Here is a 21,434-nt window from a genome sequence, read left to right on the forward strand (position 1 = left end):
CGTGAGCCCGGGAGGTGGAGCTTGCAGTGAGCCGAGATCACACCACTGCACTGCAGCCTGGGTGACAGAGCGAGACTCTGTCTCAAAAAAAAAAAAAAAAAAAAAACCATTTAAATCCGTGGACTTTGAATAAAGCAAATGACTCTCCATAATGTCAGTGGGGCTAATCCAATCAGTTGAAGCCCTTAAAAGACAGATTCCGAATTCTGCTCCAAGCTGCCTTCAGACTCCAGACTGCAACCTTGCTGGGCATGGTGACTCATGCCTGTAATCCCAGCACTTTGGGAGGCGGAGGCGGACAGATCAGGAGGTCAGGAGTTCAAGACCAGCCTGACCAACATGGTGAAATCCCATCTCTACTAAAAATACAAAAATCTGCCAGGCCTGGTGGCACACACCTGTAATCCCAGCTACTTGGGAGGCTGAGGCACGAGAATAGCTTGAACCCAGGACGCAGAAGTTGCAGTGAGCCAAGATTGTGCCATCGCACTCCAGCCTGGGCAACAGAGCAAGACTCCGTCTCAAAAAAAAAAAGGCTGCAACCTCAAGAACGGCTAAAATTTATTCATATATATATATGCGTATATACATGTATACGCATATATATGAACATGCCCTGTTGGTTCTGCTTCCCTGGACAACCTGACTGATTAATACCACTAAGCTCTTGGCTGCCTCCCCCACCCTATCCTCATTCACCTCTCAGTTTCCACAGCACCTTCTTTTCCTCTGCAGACATGTCCCCTTCTCACAGCTTGGTCCACATTCACACGTGGCTACCTACTTGCTCCTGAGTTCATAGAAACTCCTTGTTGTAAGAAAAGCAGACTGTCTTGCACACAAAACAAGCTCAGTCTGCATCTCTGGTGAAGAATCAAAATCCTCAACCAGTAGAGCAGGCTATAAAGACACTGGCCTCCAGAAATGTTGATTTTTTTATTTCTATTTTTTTTTTTTTTTTTTTGAGACAGAGTCTCACTCTGTCACCCAAGCTGGAGTGCAGTGGCGTGATCTCAGCTCACTGCAAGCTCCACCTCCTGGGTTCACGCCATTCTCCTGCCTCAGCCTCCTGAGTAGCTGGGACTACAGGCGCCCACCACCATGCCCAGCTAATTTTTTGTATTTTTAGTAGAGACGGGGTTTCACTGTTAGCCAGGATGGTCTCGATCTCCTGACCTCGTGATCCACCTGCCTCAGCCTCCCAAAGTGCTGGGATTACAGGTGTGAGCCACCGCGCCTAGCCTTTTTTTTGAGACAGAGGCTCGCTCTTTCGCCCAGGCTGGAGTGCAGTGGTGCAATTTCAGCTAACTGCAACCTCCACCTCCCAGGTTCAAGCGATTCTCCTGCCTCAGCTTCCCGAGTAGCTGGAACTACAGGCGCACACCATATGCCCAGCTGATTTTTTGTATTTTTAGTAGAGACGGGGTTTCACCATGCTGGCCAGGCTGGTCTCGAACTCCTGACCTCGGGTGATCAGCCCGCCTCGGCCTCCCAAATTACTGGGATTATAGATAGGCATGAGTCACTACGCTTGGCCAGTTTTTTGTTTCTTAAGGTAATAAGCCAGTAGGTGGGGGACAAAGTTAAATATAAACAAATGCTGAAAATACGCACAAATTTACACTAGTTAACACCAACCTCGCTTTCCAATTTCGCACTCTGCTGGATTTCTTAATCTTAGGCAAAAATTCACATTGGGGGTTCAGGGAGCTAAAAGGAGTTCTCCTAAGTATGAGAACTGTAAATGCAGCTTATTCCTCACACGGGTGCTGGGAGGCTTTGGAAGAGCAACCAGCCACAGTCTGATGGCATGATATGCGTGGATTACTGCAAAGCCACATGGAACTTTAAAGACATCTCAATTAACAGCTTCACTGGGGTTTCAGATTAGTACTACATATTGGAAAAAAGATTAATCCAGATGAGTGGTTCTAAACCCTGCCGAGCCCCAACCCAAAGTGTCTGATGCAGGAGGTCTGTCTGGGGTGGAACCCAGAACTGGCATTCCTAACAGTTTCCAGGGGATGCTAATGCTGGTGTCAGGACCTCACTGTGAGAACTGCTGACTTAAGACAGCACTCGTCCAAAAACATGGACTCCTCATCAGAGCCACCCAAGCAGCTGCCTGGCTGGTAGGTGAGCCTGGGCAGGCATCTATCATTTGGCAGTGATGGCAGCCACATTCATGTTTCCACTGCAGTTACAATAGCGTGCTGCCCAAAGGTACTCAGGGTGCTCTTACAGAGTCAGGGTTTGAGAAAAGGCACACATGTTTGTGTTGTCAGATTTGCAAACCACCTATGGAATCAACACAATAAATACGATTTTCTCCCCCTCTACTCTCCCTTTTACTCTGAAGAGCTTGCTCCCCAAGCAAAAGGAATTGCTAAGTAACAGTCTGATTATGTGCAAGACAATAGTGTTTCTAAAGTGCTTAAAAACAGTTAAGAACTACCACTGCATAACTCCTAAGGGAATAACTGATTCAGGCAAAGGCCATCCTTGTATGTTAAAATGGCTGAAAGTTGTTAGGAGGCAGTATCAAAGGTAAGAAGGGAATCGGGGTCTCAACCAAGTGATCTGACTTAGCGGACCAACAGCAGGACAAAAAGACATTCCATCTCATGGCCGGGCACGGTAACTCATGCCTGTAATCCCAGTACTTAGGGACACCCAGGCAGGTGGATCACCTGAGGTCAGGAGTTCGAGACCAGCCTGGCCAACATGGTGAAACCCCGTCTCTACTAAAAATACAAAAAATCAGCTGGGCGTGGTGGGTGTGTGCCTATAGTCCCAGCTACTAAGGCAGGAGAATCACCTGAAACGGAGGGAGGTTGCAGTGAGCCGAGATGGCACCACTACACTCCAGCCTGGGCTACAAAGCCGGACTCCATCTCAAAAAAAAAAAAAAAGACATTCCATCTCTTAATGTGAGGCAAGCAAGTAGAGGTACCTCACACATATGTAATCATTTTTTAAAAACTGCTTATCCTGAATCTAATGAGGAGAGAAGAACCATACAAATTCATACTGTGCAACAATCTACAAGGCAAAGTCCAGGAAGAAATAACATTGTCCCTATTTTCAGATGTCATGATTATCTACATGGGAAATCCCCAGGAATATACAAAACAAAACTTTGCAAACTCACAGGATACAAGGTAAACATACAAAAGTCAATTGCATTTCTATGTACTAGTAATGAATACACAGACACAAAATTAAAAATACAAGGCCATTCACAATCACTTTAAGACGTGAGGCCAGGCACAGTGGCTCGTACCTGTAATCCCAGCATTTTGGGAGGCCGAGGCAGATGGATCACGAGGTCAGGAAATCAAGACCATCCTGGCTAACACAGTGAAACCCCGTCTCTACTAAAAATACAAAAAATTAGTCGGGCATGGCAGGGGGCACCTGTAGTCTCAGCTACTTGGGAGGCTGAGGCAGAAGAATGGAGTGAAGCTGGGAGACGGAGCTTGCAGTGAGCAGAGATCATGCCACTGCACTCCAGCCTGGGCAACAGAGCGAGACTCGGTCTCAAAAAAAAAAAAAAAAAGAAGTGAGACACTTGGGTGTAAATCTGAAGACACATACAGGACCTGTATGCCAAACTACACAGATGCCAATGAAAGAAATGAAAGATAATCTAAATAACTGAAAAGATATATCATGTTCATGAACTGGAAGTCCTGCAACTGGTAAGTGGTTAAGTAAACTGTGGTACATCCCTCGCAGGTAACATCGCTCAGTAATAAGGAACAAGCTGCGCCTAACATGACTTATTCTGCCAGTCGCCCCCTAAAACAAGAGGCTCAGGCATCCGGCTGATTCTCCAGCCCAATGTGACATGCTGATTTCTAAGCTGCCTCCACCTTGCTGTCTGTACCCACAGGCACCCCGGCAAAACTCCACTCTGAGAGCTCCCCCAAGACCCTCTGAGAGGCTGCCCTGCCATCAAGCCCTTGAAAAGTTGGCACAGGGAGCCCCATTTTTCTCAAAGGAAAGGCCAGTGATTCAAAACACTAAGCCTTGGACTCCAGAGGACCCTGGGGCCTGCAGGAGAGGGTAGGGAGAGGCGAGCCAGGCCACAGCAGCAGGCACATAGTCCTGAGCAGGCCACGGGATCGTCTTCCTTCACCTTTGAGATGCAGCTGGAAGAACCGGGGGCTCCGGAGCAGGCAGAATGGAGACAAGCAGACTCTGGGTCTGAGAGGCGTGATCGGAAGCCCCTTGCCCTGCCACGTCCAAGCTGAGACGGTGGGCAAGCTACCTCGCCCTGCATTCACCTTCTGAGTCTCAGTTTCTACAGAGTTAGTGAGGGTTAAATGTATCTGAGACACAGCAGGCACTCACTGAACATGAGCTGCATGAAAGGAATGAGTGAGTGAATGAATAAATGAATAAAGGAAGGAACAAGTGAATCTCCCCGCACAGGGCCTCACACACAGTAAATAATTCATGCCAGCTACTTCCCTGCCCGCGGCCTCCACTCTGCGGTGTGCACCTTCTATGCATGGCAACAAGCCTGAGGTCTATGAGCGGCTGCTGTGCCATATCGCACTCGTGCAGCTGCAAACAGAACAGTGCGTTATGGAAACCCCGGCAGATGTGGGGGAGTCGTGAGTGGCACCCACGTGATGCCCTGCCATGTGTTTTACCCAGGGCCAAGGCCAAATGCCAACTGTTTGACACAATGGCCCTGAAGTGGGCCGCAGCCTCTTTGAGGAAGGACAGATGGATCTCCTGATAGAGTGATAACTTGTACCGGGACACACTATCTCCTCCTCACTGTGGCTGTGAACAAAGCCCACAGTATTCACAGCATGGCTGCCATCACCACACCCACTCCTCCTCCAGGCAGGGATCTGAGCAGTTGCTCATCTGAGAATTGATGTGCTTCAGGCACGAAGCCTATGTATTATATAAACCCAAACATCTCTCCAAAATTTGGCTAGTGTCTTACGTGCACTCAGTCCCCGATGCAGTATTTGTGAACACAATCTGGGGGTTTCAGCACAAAGCAAAAAGGGGGAGAGGAGACATTTTCCCAGGACAAGTCTGCTTTTCTTTATAAGAACAAAACCTGCATTTAAATATTACGCAAGGGTCCAGGCGCAGTGGCTCACGCCTGTAATCCGAGCACTTTGGGAGGCCGAGGAGGGTGGATCACCTGGGGTCAGGAGTTCCAGACCAGCCTGGCCAACATGATGAAACCCCATCTCTACTAAAAATTTTAAAAATTAGCCAGGTTTGGTGTTGGGCGCCTGTAATCCCAGCTACTCGAGAGGCTGAGGCAGGAGAATTGCTCGAACAAGGGAGGTGGAGGTTCCAGTGAGCCAAGATGGCACCACTGCACTCCAGCCTGGGCAACAGAGTGAGATTCTATCACAAACATACATACATACATATTACACAGGGACGGGGCGTGGTGGCTCACGTCTGTAATCCTAACACTTTGGGAGGCCAAGGTGGGTGGATCACCTGAGGTCATGAGTTCGAGACCAGCTTGGCCAACATGGGGAAACCTTGTCTCTACTAAAAATACAAAAATTAGCTGGGCGTGGTGATGGTCATCTGTAATCCCAGCTACTTGGGAGGCTGAGGCAGGAGAATCACTTGAACCTGGTAGGTGGAGGATGCAGTGAGCCGAGATGGTGCCACTGCACTCCAGCCTGGGTGACAGAACAAGACTCTGTCTCAATAAAAAGAATAGGCCGGGCGTGGTGGCTCACACCTGTAATCCCAGCACTTTGGTAGGCCAAGACAGGCGGATCACCTGAGGTCAAGAGTTCCAGACCAGCCTGGCCAACATGGTGAAACCCCCCCTCTACTAAAAATATAAGAAATTAGCCAGGCGTGGTGGCAGGCGCCTATAATCCCAACTACTTGGGAGGCTGAGGCAGGAGAATCACTTGAACCTGGGAGGCGGAGGTTGCAGTGAGCCAAGATCACTCCACTGCACTCCAGCCTGGGCAACAAGAGCGAGACTCCGTCTCAATAAAAAGAAAAAAATAAATAAGTAAATATTACACAAGGGATTACACAGTGCTGGTGGCTCTGCATCAAGACTGGAATCCATTTTCCGAGGAAGAAAAAGGAAATGATTCTTGCCATTTGGCAGTACAGATTTGAAGGAAACAAACCCCACAACACACTCTGTCCAGAAAGAATATTCTTTTGTGCTGAAGTCACAGCTCCGTAGGTGCAACTCTTCTCAGGAAACCTGCATGGACTCCTGGGGACATTTGTCATCAACTTTCAATAACACAACAACTTGCAATGTGGCTATTTTCCAAGGAAATATCAGTAGGCTAGATTCTCAAGTCTGTAAGATGAGTTGTAAATGGTTCTCTTCTGCAAGTTAAAGGAATAATTTACAAAGCAAAACTCCAAGAATGAAAGTTGTGGCCCTAATAAAAACATGAACAAAACCCTGGGAAAATGTGCCGGCATTTCCCTCTCTCCTCGTAAGCAATCACTTCTAGAATGTTTTCATCTAGATGTGCAACTATCCCCTCCCATAGTGAAGTGTGCCCAGTGAGCACCGGATTGGGAGGCCAGCCCCTGGCTGTCCAGAGGATGGAATGGAGGCTCTGAGTGATGTCACACCTTGGCAAGTACACGTAGCTAACTCTAAGCTCCTTCTAAAGCTCTTATCATTTTTTTTCTTTCTTTTTTTTTTTTTTAAGCAGCAGCAGCCTTCTTGTCCTTGGAGGAATTCAGATTTAATGAGGACAGAGAGATACAACAAAAATTACACAACCCAATCCCACAGAATGTGAGCAGATGACGGCCATGGCTAACTGGGCCTCAGAACAGAGGGCCAGGCCTCTGGTAGTCAGCGTCCCACCTGGACCACTCTGGAAGGGACACAGCCTGGGAAGGACTCAGGAGGCCCACAGCTCCACTCCCTTCTCAGTCAGTCTGTCTTGGGGGGCCCAACGTGGAGGAACTTGGGCCAATCTGAAAAACACTTCTTTTGGGGTTAGAGCTCTCAAAAGGGTGACCAACCACAGATGAAAGAAAAGGAATCGAAGGCTAACCTGGTTTCCACTGGAGAGAACCTCGGGTACACAGTGTCGACAGCTACTCCTAACAGCTCAGTGAGGTCCGTGCTATCAACACAGTTTTCAGCACCACTTCAGAGAAGTTTGGGGACCATCCCAGGGCCACAAAGAGAACAAGTGGCAGGGACGAGAAGGGGTGCCACCTGGGTTCCTGCAAAGCCTGCTCCCTTTCCGCTTCACCCCCAGGGTAAACAGGCAGGACAACGCAGCCATAGGCTGCACCCACGCTGGGGCCTTCCTCTTGTTTGCTCAAAGCCATCTGGCAGTATGGGAAACGGAAAAGCTGGTGTCCCCAGAGCTCACAGAGCTGACAAGAGGCGGAACCGTGCAGAAAAACCGGTGTGTACAAATGAAAGGAGAGGCAGTACCTCCAGAGGGTCAAGGGGACTCCAGACAATAGCGATCACAGTCGGCCAAAAGCCTCTGTCCGCTCCCACTCATTCGCCCAGCTCATCTTGGCATTGAAAACGGAAGCCGGGTCTGTCTGGAAATCAGCTGGAACCTTTTTGGCTACAAAGCTGAACTCAGCACCAACAGCCCCCAGCTGGCCGCTCACCAAGAGTCCTGGTCACAGACTCACAGGCCAAGGTCGGCATTAAGCGGCCCAGTGCGTGTCTAGCCCTGTCAGCACGCCGCTGGCCACACAGCTGTGCTTGCCCCGTGCGTGGTGTCCCAGGGAACTATGCTTCGGAAGAACTAACCCAGTCTGTGAAGAGCTAGCCTGGCAGGAGTCACAGCACCTCCCACTCCTCTCGCCGCCAGGGCCCACAGGTCCTGGCAGCCAGCCATCAGGGAGAGGAATGCAACTCCGCAGGGCATGACCACGCAGAGGGGCCACCTCACTGCTAGGTGTGAGGCTGCAGAGACCTCCCCATGGGCTCCGCACAGACAACCAGACACCCGACAAGCTGAGCTGATGTGGAATGGGCATGTTCTAAAAGAAGCAGCACTGACAAACATCTTTTACTCACAAATAGCCCGGCAGCCGAGGGACCATTTGGAGTAAGGCCATCCCTCCAGGGCGTTCTGAGAAGTCACTACAGTCATAAATGGGAGGGTGACACCCAGAGACCGGCAACGCCTAGGTCGGGATCCAGGTTTGGGAGAACCATTGGCATGGTAGTCACACACACCCTATGCTTCTCACGCCCACTGCTGCAAACACCTTCGTGGGAAGAGGAAAAGGAATGATCGTGTGTTCTGTTATCCTGTGAGAAGAGTGAGCCTTTAAAAAGTGAATAAACACCATTCCAGTTGTTGCAAAATCTCTACTAATAATAAGCAAAATGCCTTAAAAGCACAGTATGCTCTCGATGACCTATGTTTTGGATTATTCCTATTTAATGGAGGTGGGGGTGGGGAGTTAAACAGCAACACATGACCGGGTGCAGTGGCTCATGCCTGTAATCCCAGCACTTTGGGAGGCCGAGGCGGGCAGATCGCCTGAGGTCAGGAGTTCGAGACCAGCCTGGCCAACATGGTGAAACACTGTCTCTACTAAAAATACAAAAATTAGCGGGGCGTGGTGGCACACGTCTGTAGTCCCAGCTATGGAGGCTGAGGCAGAAGAATCATTTGAACCCGGGAGGGGGAGGTGGCAGTGAGCTGAGATCGTGCCTGGGCGACAGAACGAGACTCCGTCTCAAAAAAAAAAAAGAGCAAAACATAGCAACTCTGTGTGTTGCGGGTTACCCGTCTCACTCAAATTTTTCATCAGAATAATCTGGTTACACCTGAAACCTTGCCAGTGGAAAATGAGAAAGGCCTCACAGGGATATGTGGGGAGTTGCCACCAGGGCTGCCCCAGAAATCAAGGGGCACGTGTGGCCCAGGCTTGGGAAAACATTTCTCAAACCGTGTGGTCCCAATGCAGGCTGGATCTCCAGAGGTGGGGCCCACCCACCAGTCCTTCCCTCGGAACGAGACCACGGCCCCAAGGACTGGAGCCCAACCAAGTGACTTAACTATTCATTATGCTAATATGCCCTTTGTTGAGGACCCAGGAGCCAACGCCCTGATACAAGCCAGCAGGGCAATGCCTTCACCCACCTCACGAGCAAGCCTATTCTTCCCTTATGGGCTGTGCTCTTGGAAATTTCTGTGCAGACTGTCTCCACCTCCCACGCTGGGGACACCCTGCCACCCTCCACGCTGCCTCCCACCAGCCCGCTAGGTCGGTGGGGCATTGGTCTCAAATCTACAAGCACCATGGAAAGTTGTCCAGGGCTTTGCCACAGTTCTCCCAAAGGGTGAAACACCCTACCTTGTGTCTCTGTATTCTTCTTTGCCTTCTGCAAATCCCCTTTGCTACTCCAGAACACAGCAGGTGGCCCTGCCCGGGGCCTCTGCCCACGCTGCCCCTCCATCGCGACGGGTCCTTCTGCAAAGTCGCCCAGGATTTAGTTCCTCACCTCCCCCAGCCCAGCATCCTCTTGGAAAGAAACACCAGTTGACTCCAGATAGAGCAACCCACCACCCCGTCTCTGGGCCTGCAGGCCTGCCCGGCCAGGGACCTCGAGTAATCCAGAGGAGAAACATTAGGATGAGTCTGCCTCCTCCTTGAGCCCCCAAATCCCACCAATTCTGCAAATGTCCACGTTGGAAAAGATGCCAGTAATTCTGGTTCAACATGTTCCAAGGAGGGGGAAACGACAGCCTGCTGTTGACATTCCTGACTTGGAATTGTGAACACATTCTTAGAGGGTAAAAATTAACCACCATCAGTTGGAGAAGGCATTATGGGGAGGGCATTATGGCTGCACTTCAAGGACTGATCACAAGAACCGCCTCACTCCAACTGCCCAGGGCCTGCATCGACGTTTTAACAGAGCCAAACCAGAGCGAGCCCAGTTCTGGACCGTTCCCTCAGAAAAGCAGCCGAGGAAACCCTGAGTAATTGCACTCATAGATCATAGGCTCTGGCATGCGGTTCCCAGACTGAACCATTTATCCAAATTAAAACCATTCTCCAGAAACAAAATCAGACCCTTTTAATTGAAAATAAAACCAAGCAACCCCAAAGGCTCTTTTTTTTTTTTAAATGAAAGACATTCTTCCTGCTTTCTCATCCCATTAATCACAAAGTTTACACAATCTGTCAAAATAGCTTGGTAAGAAGTCTCCCTCTTCCTTTTCCTGCAGGCCTGGTTTTTACCCTGGGGGTGATAACCTAGCCATGTTTAAGGACAGCGGGTGGACACCGTGAGAATCCAGCCAGCACCCTATGTCTCAACTGCAATTTGACCATATATACTAAGGAGTTCCAAAAAGCTTGTGTTCACCAAAAGAAAAATGGAAAGCAGGGACTTATACACCCATGTCCATAGCAGCATTATTCACAACAGCCGAAGGGTAGAAGTAACTGAAGTGTTATCAACAGATGAATGGATAAACAAAATGTGCTATTCATACAGACACACACACACACACACACACACACACACACACGGTATTATTCAGCCTTAAAAAGAGAGAAATTGTGACACATGCCACAACATGGATGAAACCTTGAGTACAGTATTCTAAGTGAAATAAACAAATCACAAAAAATACAAATACTGTATGATTCCACTTGTATGAGGCACCCGATGTAGTCCGTTTCATAGAGACAGAAAGTAGAATGGTGGTTGCCAGGGACTGGGGGGAGGGGAACATGGGGAGTTAGTGCTTAAGGGGCACCGAGTTTCAGTTCTGCAAAATGGAAAGAGTTCTGGAGCTGGAGGGTGGTGATGGCTGCACAACAACGTGAAGGTTCTTAATGTCGCCTAACTGCGCAGTTAAATATGATTAAAACGACAAAGTTCAAGTTACACATGTTTTACCACAGTTTAAAAAAAAAGATGTTTGTATTCTTTGACGCCAAAGAGTCTGCTAGAAATCCTTTCAAGAGCATGACTAGCTACGATCTGCCCAAAGACCTATGTGCAAGCATAACACAGGATGTAAATGATCAATGAACAAGTAGTGAAGTCCAAATATCATGGTACATCCACATACTGGAGTACTATACTGTCATCAGCAGTCATATTTATGCAGAGCTATTTCTGGATTGGGAAATGCTTATACTGCCACATTGATTTTAAAATGCAGGATACAAAATAATACATATGGTATGATCTCAGCTTGGTAAATTAAAAAAGCACAGAAAACATATGGCACACAAGAAGGCTAAAGTATGAACCTCTGTGGAGGTGATATTAGAAGGAATTTTTTCCTTTTTCCTTACCATTTCTCTATCTTTTCCAAGTCTACAATAAGCACATATTACAAGAAAACTATTTTGTAGAAAAGTAGTCAAAAAGCAAATTAAGAAGCAAAGATACAGCCGGGCGCGGTGGCTCACGCCTGTAATCCCAGCACTTTGGGAGGCCGAGAAGGGCGGATCACGAAGTCAGGAGATCGAGACCATTCCGGCTAACATGGTGAAACCCCGTCTCTACTAAAAATACAAAAAATTAGCCGGGCAGCCAGGCGTAGTGGCAGGCGCCTGTAGTCCCAGCTACTTGGGAGGCTGAGGCAGGAGAATGGCGTGAACCCGGAAGGTGGATCTTGCAGTAAGCTGAGATTGTACCACTACACTCCAGCCTGGGCGACAGAGTGAGACTCCGCCTCAAAAAAAAAAAAAAAAAAAAAAAGCAGCAAAAATATGCTCATTACTTGAGAGTCTTCTGCTACTCTCCGAGTAATACAGATAAAAAATGTGCCTCCCTCCTGCGTGCAGGACAAGAGAGAAATGCATTCTTCACCCACGTAGAGCCCTCCTGTCTCCCTTAGCACCTACCCAAGACATGGACACAGGCCCCCTTTCCTCCAGCCCTGTCCACCCGGCTCTGCAGGTCTTTCCAGAGGAGACGAACTGGAAACACCTGTCCTTGATCTTTGGAGAAAAACTCATCTCTATCACGCTGGCCTCCCCTGTGTCAACCACTTAGCACACAGCTCCCTCCCAGGGGATCAGATTAGCACCTCCAAGAATGAGGAAGTAGTTCTCCAGAAGGACCACAAGGTGCTTTTCAGGCCCCTGGGGCCATGGAAATTCAGCAGGACCAAAGTACACTGGGCCTGGAGCCCAAAAGGAGGAAACAAAACCCCACGTGGCTCCCACCCCTGAGCTCCGGAACCAGTGGAGGAGCAAACCTGTGGAGGAACGACAACCCCAGGCTGCAGGTGACAAATGACAAACACAGTCACAATAACCCCAGGACCTCCCAGGACAAAGGACAGTTCTGCCCCAGGTTTGTGGGATGCCAGAGCCTGGCCTATGTCACTGCCTCCTGTGCGTACCTTTGATCTACCTCCCAAATGGCCAGTGATGAAAGGGGTAGGCGCCCAGGGACACCTCTAAGAAAGGTGATGGATTACAAGGTGGAGAAGAATGCCAGGACCAGGCCCCTTTGTTTGCAGAGCCAGCCCGGCGCTCCAGGGAGGAATGTGCACAGGCCAGGACGCAGATGCCCCTGCTAATGGCCCAGTGTGCCCCAGGGCCCACTCTCCTGCCCGCCTGCCCTGCACAGCCAGATGTGGGTCTGTGCCTTTTATTGTGTGGCTCCAAGTGAGTGAAATGTTACACACTGCAGCTGTGTTCCAGGGTGATGGGGAGAGCGCGGATTCCTGAATCCTCCAGCGAGAAATAATCCCAGGGCCTGGAGCAGAGCCCGGGCTCTCCTGTAAAAAGAAAAGCAACTGCAGACGGCAGTGAACGGCCTTGGCCAGACACTTCCCGAGGACTTTCTTTCTTTCAGTATCGCCACGAGTGTATTCCAGTGTATTCAAAGCATCAACGAACTGGTCTCTACTTTTCAGGAGCAGTTTCATAAACTCTACACACAAGAGGTGCCACGTCACACTGTGGCTGCCAAGACACAATGAAAGGAGGTGACACACTTTAGTCCACCTGGAGGTGTCCCCGGTGTCCCCAGGGGCATGGCCTGGCTAGGAGTGGCACTTGCAATCGTCAGCAGGGCACCCGTATTCATCCTTCCTGGGTGCCGACAGGTTGCCGCTCGCTTGGGCAGCTGGAAGAAAGATTCCTAAAGATTCTTCTGATATCTTAGAAACAAAGCCAGGCCTGCAAAGGGCGTATTAAGTGCTATTATCTTTCCCCAAAAGAGAAGAGGAAGAGGAAGGGCAGACAATCTAACATGAACCATAATTAGAGCTGAGGGAGGAAGGAAGAGTAAAGAAAGGCCCAGCCTTGGGGTCCGAGGAAGCAGCTGGGGCTGGCGCACTGGATGAGGTAGATGGCAGGCACGCCGCAGCTCCTGAGCCTTGGCCTGGCCACTCCAGGGGCTGGGCTGTGGGTGGGGACTGCACAAACCCCTCATCTTGGCAAGAACTCCAAGCGTTGCTGACGGACTGGGATTCAGATCCAAGGCTCAGTATCCTCACAACACACACAAGTTACTTGAGCTCGCTAAGTCTCAGCGCTCTCTTCCAGAAAAGGGAGACCATCAGGATGGCATACATGCACGGTTCAGCAACGATCAGACTAGGGACAGAAAGTGCCCAAGCCAGCTTGGGTACTTGAGTAGTAAAAGGAAGGGGGTCTTGTTAGCCGCGTTATTAGGCTGAGAGCTGGCGGGCTGTTTGCAGAGGGCTCCCAGGGCTTCCTGCCCAGCGCTGGGGTGGAGACAGGGACAGAGAGGTCTCTCCCCTGAGGGGTGGCTCTGAGGAGCACTTCCCTAGCTCTGGGAGTACCTCCCTCTGCCAGAGGGAATTTTCTAGATCACAGACATAGAATCCTTCAGTATAATCTTTCATTCATTTTGCCCAGGAGACAAAAGAGTAGTAGACTACTGCCTTCCAAAAAAAAAAAAAAAAAAATGGGCCAGGCGCAGTGGCTCACGCCTGTAACCCCACATTTTGGGAGGCCGAGGCAGGTGGATCACCTGAGGTCAGGAGTTGGAGACCAGCCTAGCCAACAAGGCGAAACCCCATCTCTACTAAAAATACAAAAATTAGCTGGGCATGGTGGTATGCGCCTGTAATCCCAGCTACGTGGGAGGCTGAGGCAGAATTGCTTGAACCCAGGAGGCAGAGATTGCAGTGAGCTGAGATGGCCCGACTGGACTCCAGCCTGGACTCCAGCAAGACTCCATCTCAAAAAAATAAAAAGAAAAAAATAAAAAGAAGCATGTAAGAATCTTCCCCTCCCCTGACACAGTGAGGCATTCTGAGGGACCCTAAATTGTGTGCAGTGCTTCATCCCCAAGTTGATGGCCCCCATCCTCAGTCACCCTCATTTTCACTGGCCTCCTCCCTCCTGTTTCGCAGAGGCAACTCCCAGCGAGGGTAGGAGGCAACAGGTGAGGGATACCAGGTAGAGCTGCGCCAGGTGCATGGGGCAGGGGGTTGGGGGGGGGGGCGGTGGTTAGAGGTGTGTCTAGAGAGCCACAGTGCTCCTGGAGTACACTGAGCAGGACAGGAGATGCCGCCATGCAGACAATGGAGACACCCGAGGGACCCCGAGCTCAGCACTACATCCCACATTGCAGTGATGGATGTGCACCAAACACATTCCTGAGTCACAGAGTACAAACAGAAAGCTCACGAAACTTGGAGAGTCTAGTTTTCTGCTTTTACGAGAAACGGATAGACATCAAGGAAACCACTGCTCCTGCCCGAGCTGCACTCGAAAAGCCCCACGGCAGGACACGGGCCTGCATCCGGATTCAACATACTCTAAGAATCAAAACGCCCTCAATCTAGGAGAATTTAGCCCTGCTCAGCAGCATTTTGGTGGCAGCGATTTTTCTTGTCTCGGCGTTTTAGGAGCAGTGAGGCAGCGTGGAAACGACACAACTGTGAGCCACGATCCGTGTGAAGATGAAGCCACGCAACACGCCCTTCAATGTGGGGGCAGAAAGAACTGTGTTCCATGTTGTGATGGTTTTTAATACTCTTGCTGTGAGGAAGAGAGTAACTAAGTTAACCAACCACCTACTTAATTAACCAACTAACCAGCATCCCTCATTCTAGATCAACAAGGATAGCAGCAGAGGATTCTAGGTAGACAGGACTGGCTCTAGGTCATTCCAGACATGGCTTGCAGGGGTTAGCTGATTCCCCCAATGATTTCTGGGGTCCTACAGGAAGGACCCAGGGGTCCCAGGGTCAACTGACCTCCTGGAGAGCTTCAGACGCCCAGACCCACCCTTCCCATGATAGCTCCTGCTGCATGGAGCAAACCCACCATATCAACCTGCAAGACAGGAGGCCCCTCCCTGGGAAATCTATGGGGGCCGCTGTGAGGAAGCCTCGAAGCCTCAATTCTAAGCGTGCTCCTGAGGCACTCAGCAAATGTCTCTGGCTTCCTAGTAAGTGGCAGGGATCTAAACAATGCTTTCTGCCCTCAGGAAGGTGGAAAGTTCCTCCCCCTCTCAAGTTCATACACAGGGACACAGGGAGGGAACAAGAGGCTTCCCCTGAACACGGGTGGTTTACAACAGGCTGATCTTAGGAAAGGAATGGGGCACATAGAGTCAGAGGACTGGGCTCATTCAGATCCCCTAACTGTTCCCAGACTTTAAGAATTTACTTGGTATTTTACTCATCTGTAAAATGGGTCCTTGTGTAGAGTCCTAAGCAGATATAAGCTGCAACTGCCAAATGGTAGGTCAGCCCTTCCACTCACTGTTCTTGCCATACTGCCTCCTCCTCAGGTCTCTGCTATCCCCCTTCAGCAACACCTCCTGCAGTGGAGGAGCATACTTTGACACCCCCTCTCCTGCCCTTTATTTCCAGAGTCACATTTGCAAACAGCTCGCTTTCAAAACATTAGGTGCCAAAGAGACACTTTGTTAAAAAAAAAAAAAAAATCAATTTGCATTCAAGAATAAGTAGTGCCCTGGGGCTACTAGTTTTTCTATCTTGGTAGTTTTTTAAAGAAATAATTCAGCTGAGCTGCTGATAGCCATGGCAGCCTCAGCTGAGGAATTGCTGTCTGGACATGCATTAGAATTCAGTCGACAGACGCGCAGCAGCATCCAGGAACGGGTCTGGGACCCCAGAGTCCTGTCCCAGAATCCCAGGCTGCACTACCACCATGTTTCATTTCATCTCCACCAAGTTACTTAGCCTTCCTTTGCCTCAGTTTACTCGTCTGTAAAATGGGGTAATCATAATCCCAACTCCCTCCAAGGATTGTAATTTGGGTGAAATGAAATGAATGCATGCAAAGCATTTAGCACAGGCAAACACTCAATCGGTATGCCTGTTACTTTGTCTTCGGGGTCACCATTACTATTCCTAAGGTCAGGAGTCGGGCTTGCAGCCAGTTCCTCCTGTCAACTCCCTGTGTACACACCCCCCACCCCCTGTGCTACCACACCCCCACCAGGACCCAGTGCACCTCCATCTCTGGGTAATGGCCTTGCCCCTCCACCCTCCAGCTGCAGCGACTCCCCACCCCCTCCCTGGCCCTCAAGGCCTCAGCACAGAAAAGCCTTTCTTAATACTTGTTGATTGATTTGCAAATATAACCTCACAGGCCCCAAAGAGAGAATAACCAGAATCACCAGAACAAGTAAACCTCATTCAAAAGGGAAAGCATGAAAGCACTTTAAAAAATTAATATGCACAGACCAAAGCCTCAAGAAAATCTAAAATGTCAAAGGGTTGGTTAGTTCAGAAGGGCCATGCAATATTAATACAATGAGTTCTGCATTCATACTTTTCAGTATATCTTCAGAGTCCTCCATGATCATGCATTCAAATAGTGAAAAAAATGGGGGGAAAGCCAACCCGGAAGATCAAAGTGTGTGAATGCGCCCCAAGGAAGCCTGGGGGCTTCCCAGGGGGTTGTGACCACCCTCAATAGTGCTCTCTGCTGGCCCCACACCCTGATGGCGCTTTGAGTTTTTCAACCACACTGGAGTTCGGGTCACCTGCTGACACTGTCTGGAGAATGCCTGAGGAACGCCTGAATCTCTTCCCGCCACAGACACTCAAATCACTCCATGCAAAGGAGCCGGGACTCACATGTCAGGTCGCTGCACAGCACCGACACAGAGACCCCTGGGACGTCCGGGACCCTCCCTCCTCCTGCTTGTCAGCGACAGCTCCCGCGTGCCAGGAGGCACATGCCACACAGCTGGCCCCCAGCCTGGGACAGCACCCCCCACCCCAGAATATCCCCCCACCCCGAGGTCCCGTCCTTCAGGGAAAAAAAGGAAGCGCGTAAAGACCCCCTGCCACCCACCCACCAAAGGGAAAGGGAAAGAGACGCACTGGAGAGCTTGCCTAGAAAAAGTAGGAGAAGGGTCTTGAGCCTGCCCATTGAAGCCCCTAGCTGCGCTCTCCACCTGGAGTCTCGAGACGGAGTCCTAGGGAGCAAAGTCCGCTCGGTCCCGACAGCGACTGCGACATAGCTGCTCCGGTCTCTGCCCTCAGTCCAGGGCGCCCGGGCGCCACGGGTCCCACTCGAGTGGTCCTGCGCCCCGGCCAGTCCCCAAACCCAGCCAGTCAGCGCCCCCGTCCCCGGACTCCGGCGAAGCTGGCCCGCGCCCCAGCCCCTCTCCTGGGGCTCCTGCCGAGCCCCCGCCCCCCACGCGCCCCAAACCCCGTACCCGCGCGCACCAAACCCCTTGCCCGTGCGCCCCCAACCGGGTCCCCGCGCTCCCTAACCTGGGTTCTCCCGTGACCCCATCCCCGCGCCCTGAGCTCCCGTACCCCGAGCTCCCCGAACTCCGTCCCCGCGCCCCAGCTCCAGATCTCTGTGCTCCCCAAGCCTCGTTCCTGCGCCCGGAGCGCGAAAGCCCGCGCCGGGCCCGAAACAAAGAGGACCGCGGCGCGTGGCCGCGTTTCCTCCTTCCCCGGCCCCAGTACCTGGGGGAGCCTGCGGCGCGGTCCGGCAGGGCGATGGCCGCAACGAGGCTGGGCTCCGAGTAGCGCGCGGGCGGGCCCGTCCTCCTGGCTGGCGGCCGGCGCCCGCGGCAGGGCCCCCTCGAGGCGGCGCGGGCAATCGCCACGGCCGGCCCCCGCGCCCGCGCCCCGAGCCTGGCGGGTCACCTGGCCTCATCACCCTAACAATGCAGCGCGCCTCCAGGCGCCCTTCACCCGGGTCCCCTGCCCTGCCGAGGTGCGCCCTGGGACCTCCCTTCGCTGGCCGCAGAGAGGACCTGGAATTATCAGACCCATTGAGCAGCCCAGTGGGTCTGGAGGCTTGCAGGTTCCGCCGGGCCGGTGTTAGAGTACCTGGGGAGGCGGGTTCGGATCCTGGTTCCTGCACAACCAGTTCATTCTTTCATTCAGCGCCTGTGATTAAGGTGCTCTCCGGGAGCAAGACCTACCCTCCCTCCTGTAGCTCATAGCCTAGTGGGAGTCGCGCATACATAAAGGAGCACAGCCGCTCCGGAAAGCCTAGGGTGCCGTAGAAGCCCCTGAAATACCCAGCTAATGAAGGGAGGAGGTCAGGGAAGTCTTTAGAAGTCACATGACTTCTTAAAATGCGCCGGGACAAATGAGCAGAATTTAGGCAAGCCAAGGGAAACCAGAAAAACGATCCCGAGCAGAGAGATTCTCAGAGGAGGAAAGGCCTATAGGTTGTCCATCCTGACTGTCCATCCCTGAGATTCGGATGGCCCTGAACTCAGTCGCTTAGCCTCAGTTTCCCCATTTGTGAGATCGGGGGAATGGAAAAATTTTGCAGAAATCAGAACTGCTCTTCCTCCAGGGAGGTCACAAGAGAAATTTCATCAGCGGTTTGTCCTGTGGTCCTTTCCAGGAAAACATCCTCCCCGCCAGCCTCTCACAGAAGAGAGACCTAGATTTCATCTGCCACGTGGAGCAGGCGGTCTCAGAATCCCACCCGGAGCAGGGTCCAGGGCAAGTCTTGGAGGACAGTCACCAAGAACTGCTTTGGATTCGGGAACAGAGCTGCCTAACCCATCCGCAGCCCTGGGGTCCTGCCCTGTTCCTCTGGCCCCTTCAGGGCAGCGGGGGAAGCAGGGAAAACAGCCTATCAGAGATGGCAGAGAAACTGAGCAAGAATAATTATCCTGGAAAAGACTTTCAGAAGTAACCACCAGAAACTTCGAGTCCCCAGATCCAAACAGCTGAGAATGTGGGGCCTGAGCCACACTCTGACTCCACTCCCACCACATGAGGAGAAACAAGAGCTGCTTTTCTGGAAGACTTGAACAACCCCTGCTCTGCTCTGGAAGGTAGTGTCATTTCTCATCCCCAGACTGATCTGGGTATTTATTCCCAGGCAAAGGCTTCATGAGCACCAAGCCCCAGCCCCTAGAGATGAGGCAGGCATTTTTCCTACACTCTAGGAGACACCAGGCCAAGAGTCAATGAGATGAGTCAAGGGGTGCCAGGGAAGATGCCATAGGGGAAGGTGGGGAGGAGGTCACAGCCAGCTGAGTTAGGAATGGGGGTGAGGCTGGTACTGTTACGATCTCCTTTGTCCTGATAAGGAAACAGGATCTGACATTCTAGGCAACTTGTTCAAGGTCACCCACCTGGTCAGGTGAAGAAAGTGGGAGGGATCAGGACTATCTGGCCTTGAGGCTACTCTTAACTTCTTCCCAGCTGCCTGCCCACACCATCCACTCTGTGCAATTGGACTAAATCATCACTTTGCTCAACCCTCTCTTCCATTAAGACTGTGGTGACCTTCACACCCAGAGCCAATTACGTGCTATTCTGTGCATCACAGAAACCATCATAATGCCAAAAACCATGTTGGCTGAATGACAACATGAATTTGAGCTTCTTGCAGTGTTAGGGCACCCATTTACAGGAGGTGACACTGTTGTTTGTCTGAGAGCTCACAGTCAGGAAAACTCAATGCAGTGCTGGGGTTCTCTGACCGTTTGTCAGGCAGCCTCTCCTAAAATCTCTCCAAACTGCTACCCACACCCAAGCCAGATGGCCCCACTGGCCACACTGCCCTTGTTGGGGTAGCAATGGAATGGGATGCCCCAACCACACCTTTGTTTCTAGAAAAACTGTGACTTGGCTGCTCATTCGTGCAGTGTCTGTGGTTATATTCCCCGGCAGTGTCCCAAGAAAGGAGAAGAAAAACCGGGCTCCAGTATCCCCACGCACTCTGTGTTGGCTGGGGCGGCTATTCCCCAGGTTCCCCACACCTCATCTAGAGGCACATGAAGGGAAGCCTCTCTGGATCCCCAGTCGGGACCTGGGCCCCTTCCAGAGCTTCGCTTCCCCAGCCCAGGGCCTCCCCACTTCGCAGGCTGCAACTTCGAGTTTCCAAGAAATTAAACAAAAACAGGGCATGAACCAGTATCTGAAAAAGGGAATGTGCATTTTTTCCATCCTTAGCCATCCAAAAAAAACTCAACTTTGAAAACAAAAGTCTCCAACATTTAGCTGAAAAAAAAAAAAGCAGCAATATGCCAAGAGTGGCCTCTCCCTCCTAGTATGCCAAGCAGAGGGCAGGGGAGTCTGGGCAAGAAACTCCCGCCAATCTCCTTCCTCCCTGAGCCCTTCTTTGCGGACTCATTCTTGCTCCTCCCCTGTAGGAGTTTTAGAAGATGTGTTGGAAGCTTGTCATTGCAATGAAGATTGTCTTTGCCACCGCAAAAATCTGAATTTGTATCCCTAGATCAAGGGAGGTATATGAGCAAGGACTTGGATATTTTTCCTTATTTCTTACTTTCTGTCACTGAAAATATTTCCCAAAGACCAACTGAAAGAGACAGCAGGAAACATTACACAGGATGGAGTTACAAAGCTCTACAGTGCATTCAGAGAACTGTGGAGTTGGAACATGAGCAAATGCCTGTGTTTTGCTTTAAGATACTGAGTCTCGGCCGGGCGCAGTGGCTCACACCTATAATCCCAGCACTTTGGGAGGCCGAAGAGGGCAGATCACAAGGTCAAGAGATCGAGACCATCCTGGCCAATATGGTGAAACCCCGTCTCTACTAAAAATACAAAACTTAGCTGGGAGTGGTGGCACGCACCTGTAGTTTCAGCTACTCAGGAGGCTGAGAAAGGAGAACCGCTTGAACCCAGGAGGCGGAGGTTGCAGTGAGCTGAGATCGCACCACTGCACTGCAGTCTGGGTGACAGAGCAAGACTCTGTCTCAAAAAAAAAAAAAAAAGATACTAAGTCCCTTCAGACTCTTACTAGAACACCTGGCCCTTTCCTCTCTTCCTTTTTCTCTTCCCAAACACACGAATCCTCACCTACAACTCAACAAAGTGGGCTTTACAGTTGCCAGGCCTGGCTAGAGGCACCTGAGCTTTTCTGTGTCTCAGAACCTTTTCGGAATTTACATAACCTTGGTGTTTGTGATGGTTCATGTCAGATGTCAACTTGACTGGGCTAAGGGTTGCCCAGATAGCTGGTAAAATATGATTTCTGGGTGTGTGGGTAGTGTGTTTCTGGAAGAG

At 51.0% G+C, this 21,434-nt stretch overlaps 1 protein-coding gene across 2 annotated transcripts in view; it reads right to left on the reverse strand.

Annotated features, from left to right (window-relative positions):
- The window catches only part of TNS3 (tensin 3), a 307,051-nt gene extending 288,615 nt beyond the window's left edge, over positions 1-18,436 (reverse strand). The window contains exon 1 of one of the 2 annotated variants that reach the window (XM_019031413.4): positions 18,264-18,436. In XM_019031413.4, the coding sequence (XP_018886958.3) occupies positions 18,264-18,308 (45 nt within the window). In that variant the 5' untranslated portion in view covers positions 18,309-18,436. Of the gene's footprint in view, positions 1-17,894; positions 18,071-18,263 lie in introns of those variants that run through there. The other variant, XM_031012945.3, reaches the window with a different exon arrangement.
- Between the last annotated feature and the right edge of the window lie 2,998 nt (positions 18,437-21,434).

This window comes from Gorilla gorilla, chromosome 6, assembly GCF_029281585.2.
Source record: "Gorilla gorilla gorilla isolate KB3781 chromosome 6, NHGRI_mGorGor1-v2.1_pri, whole genome shotgun sequence".
Classification (NCBI taxonomy): Eukaryota; Metazoa; Chordata; class Mammalia; order Primates; family Hominidae; genus Gorilla; species Gorilla gorilla.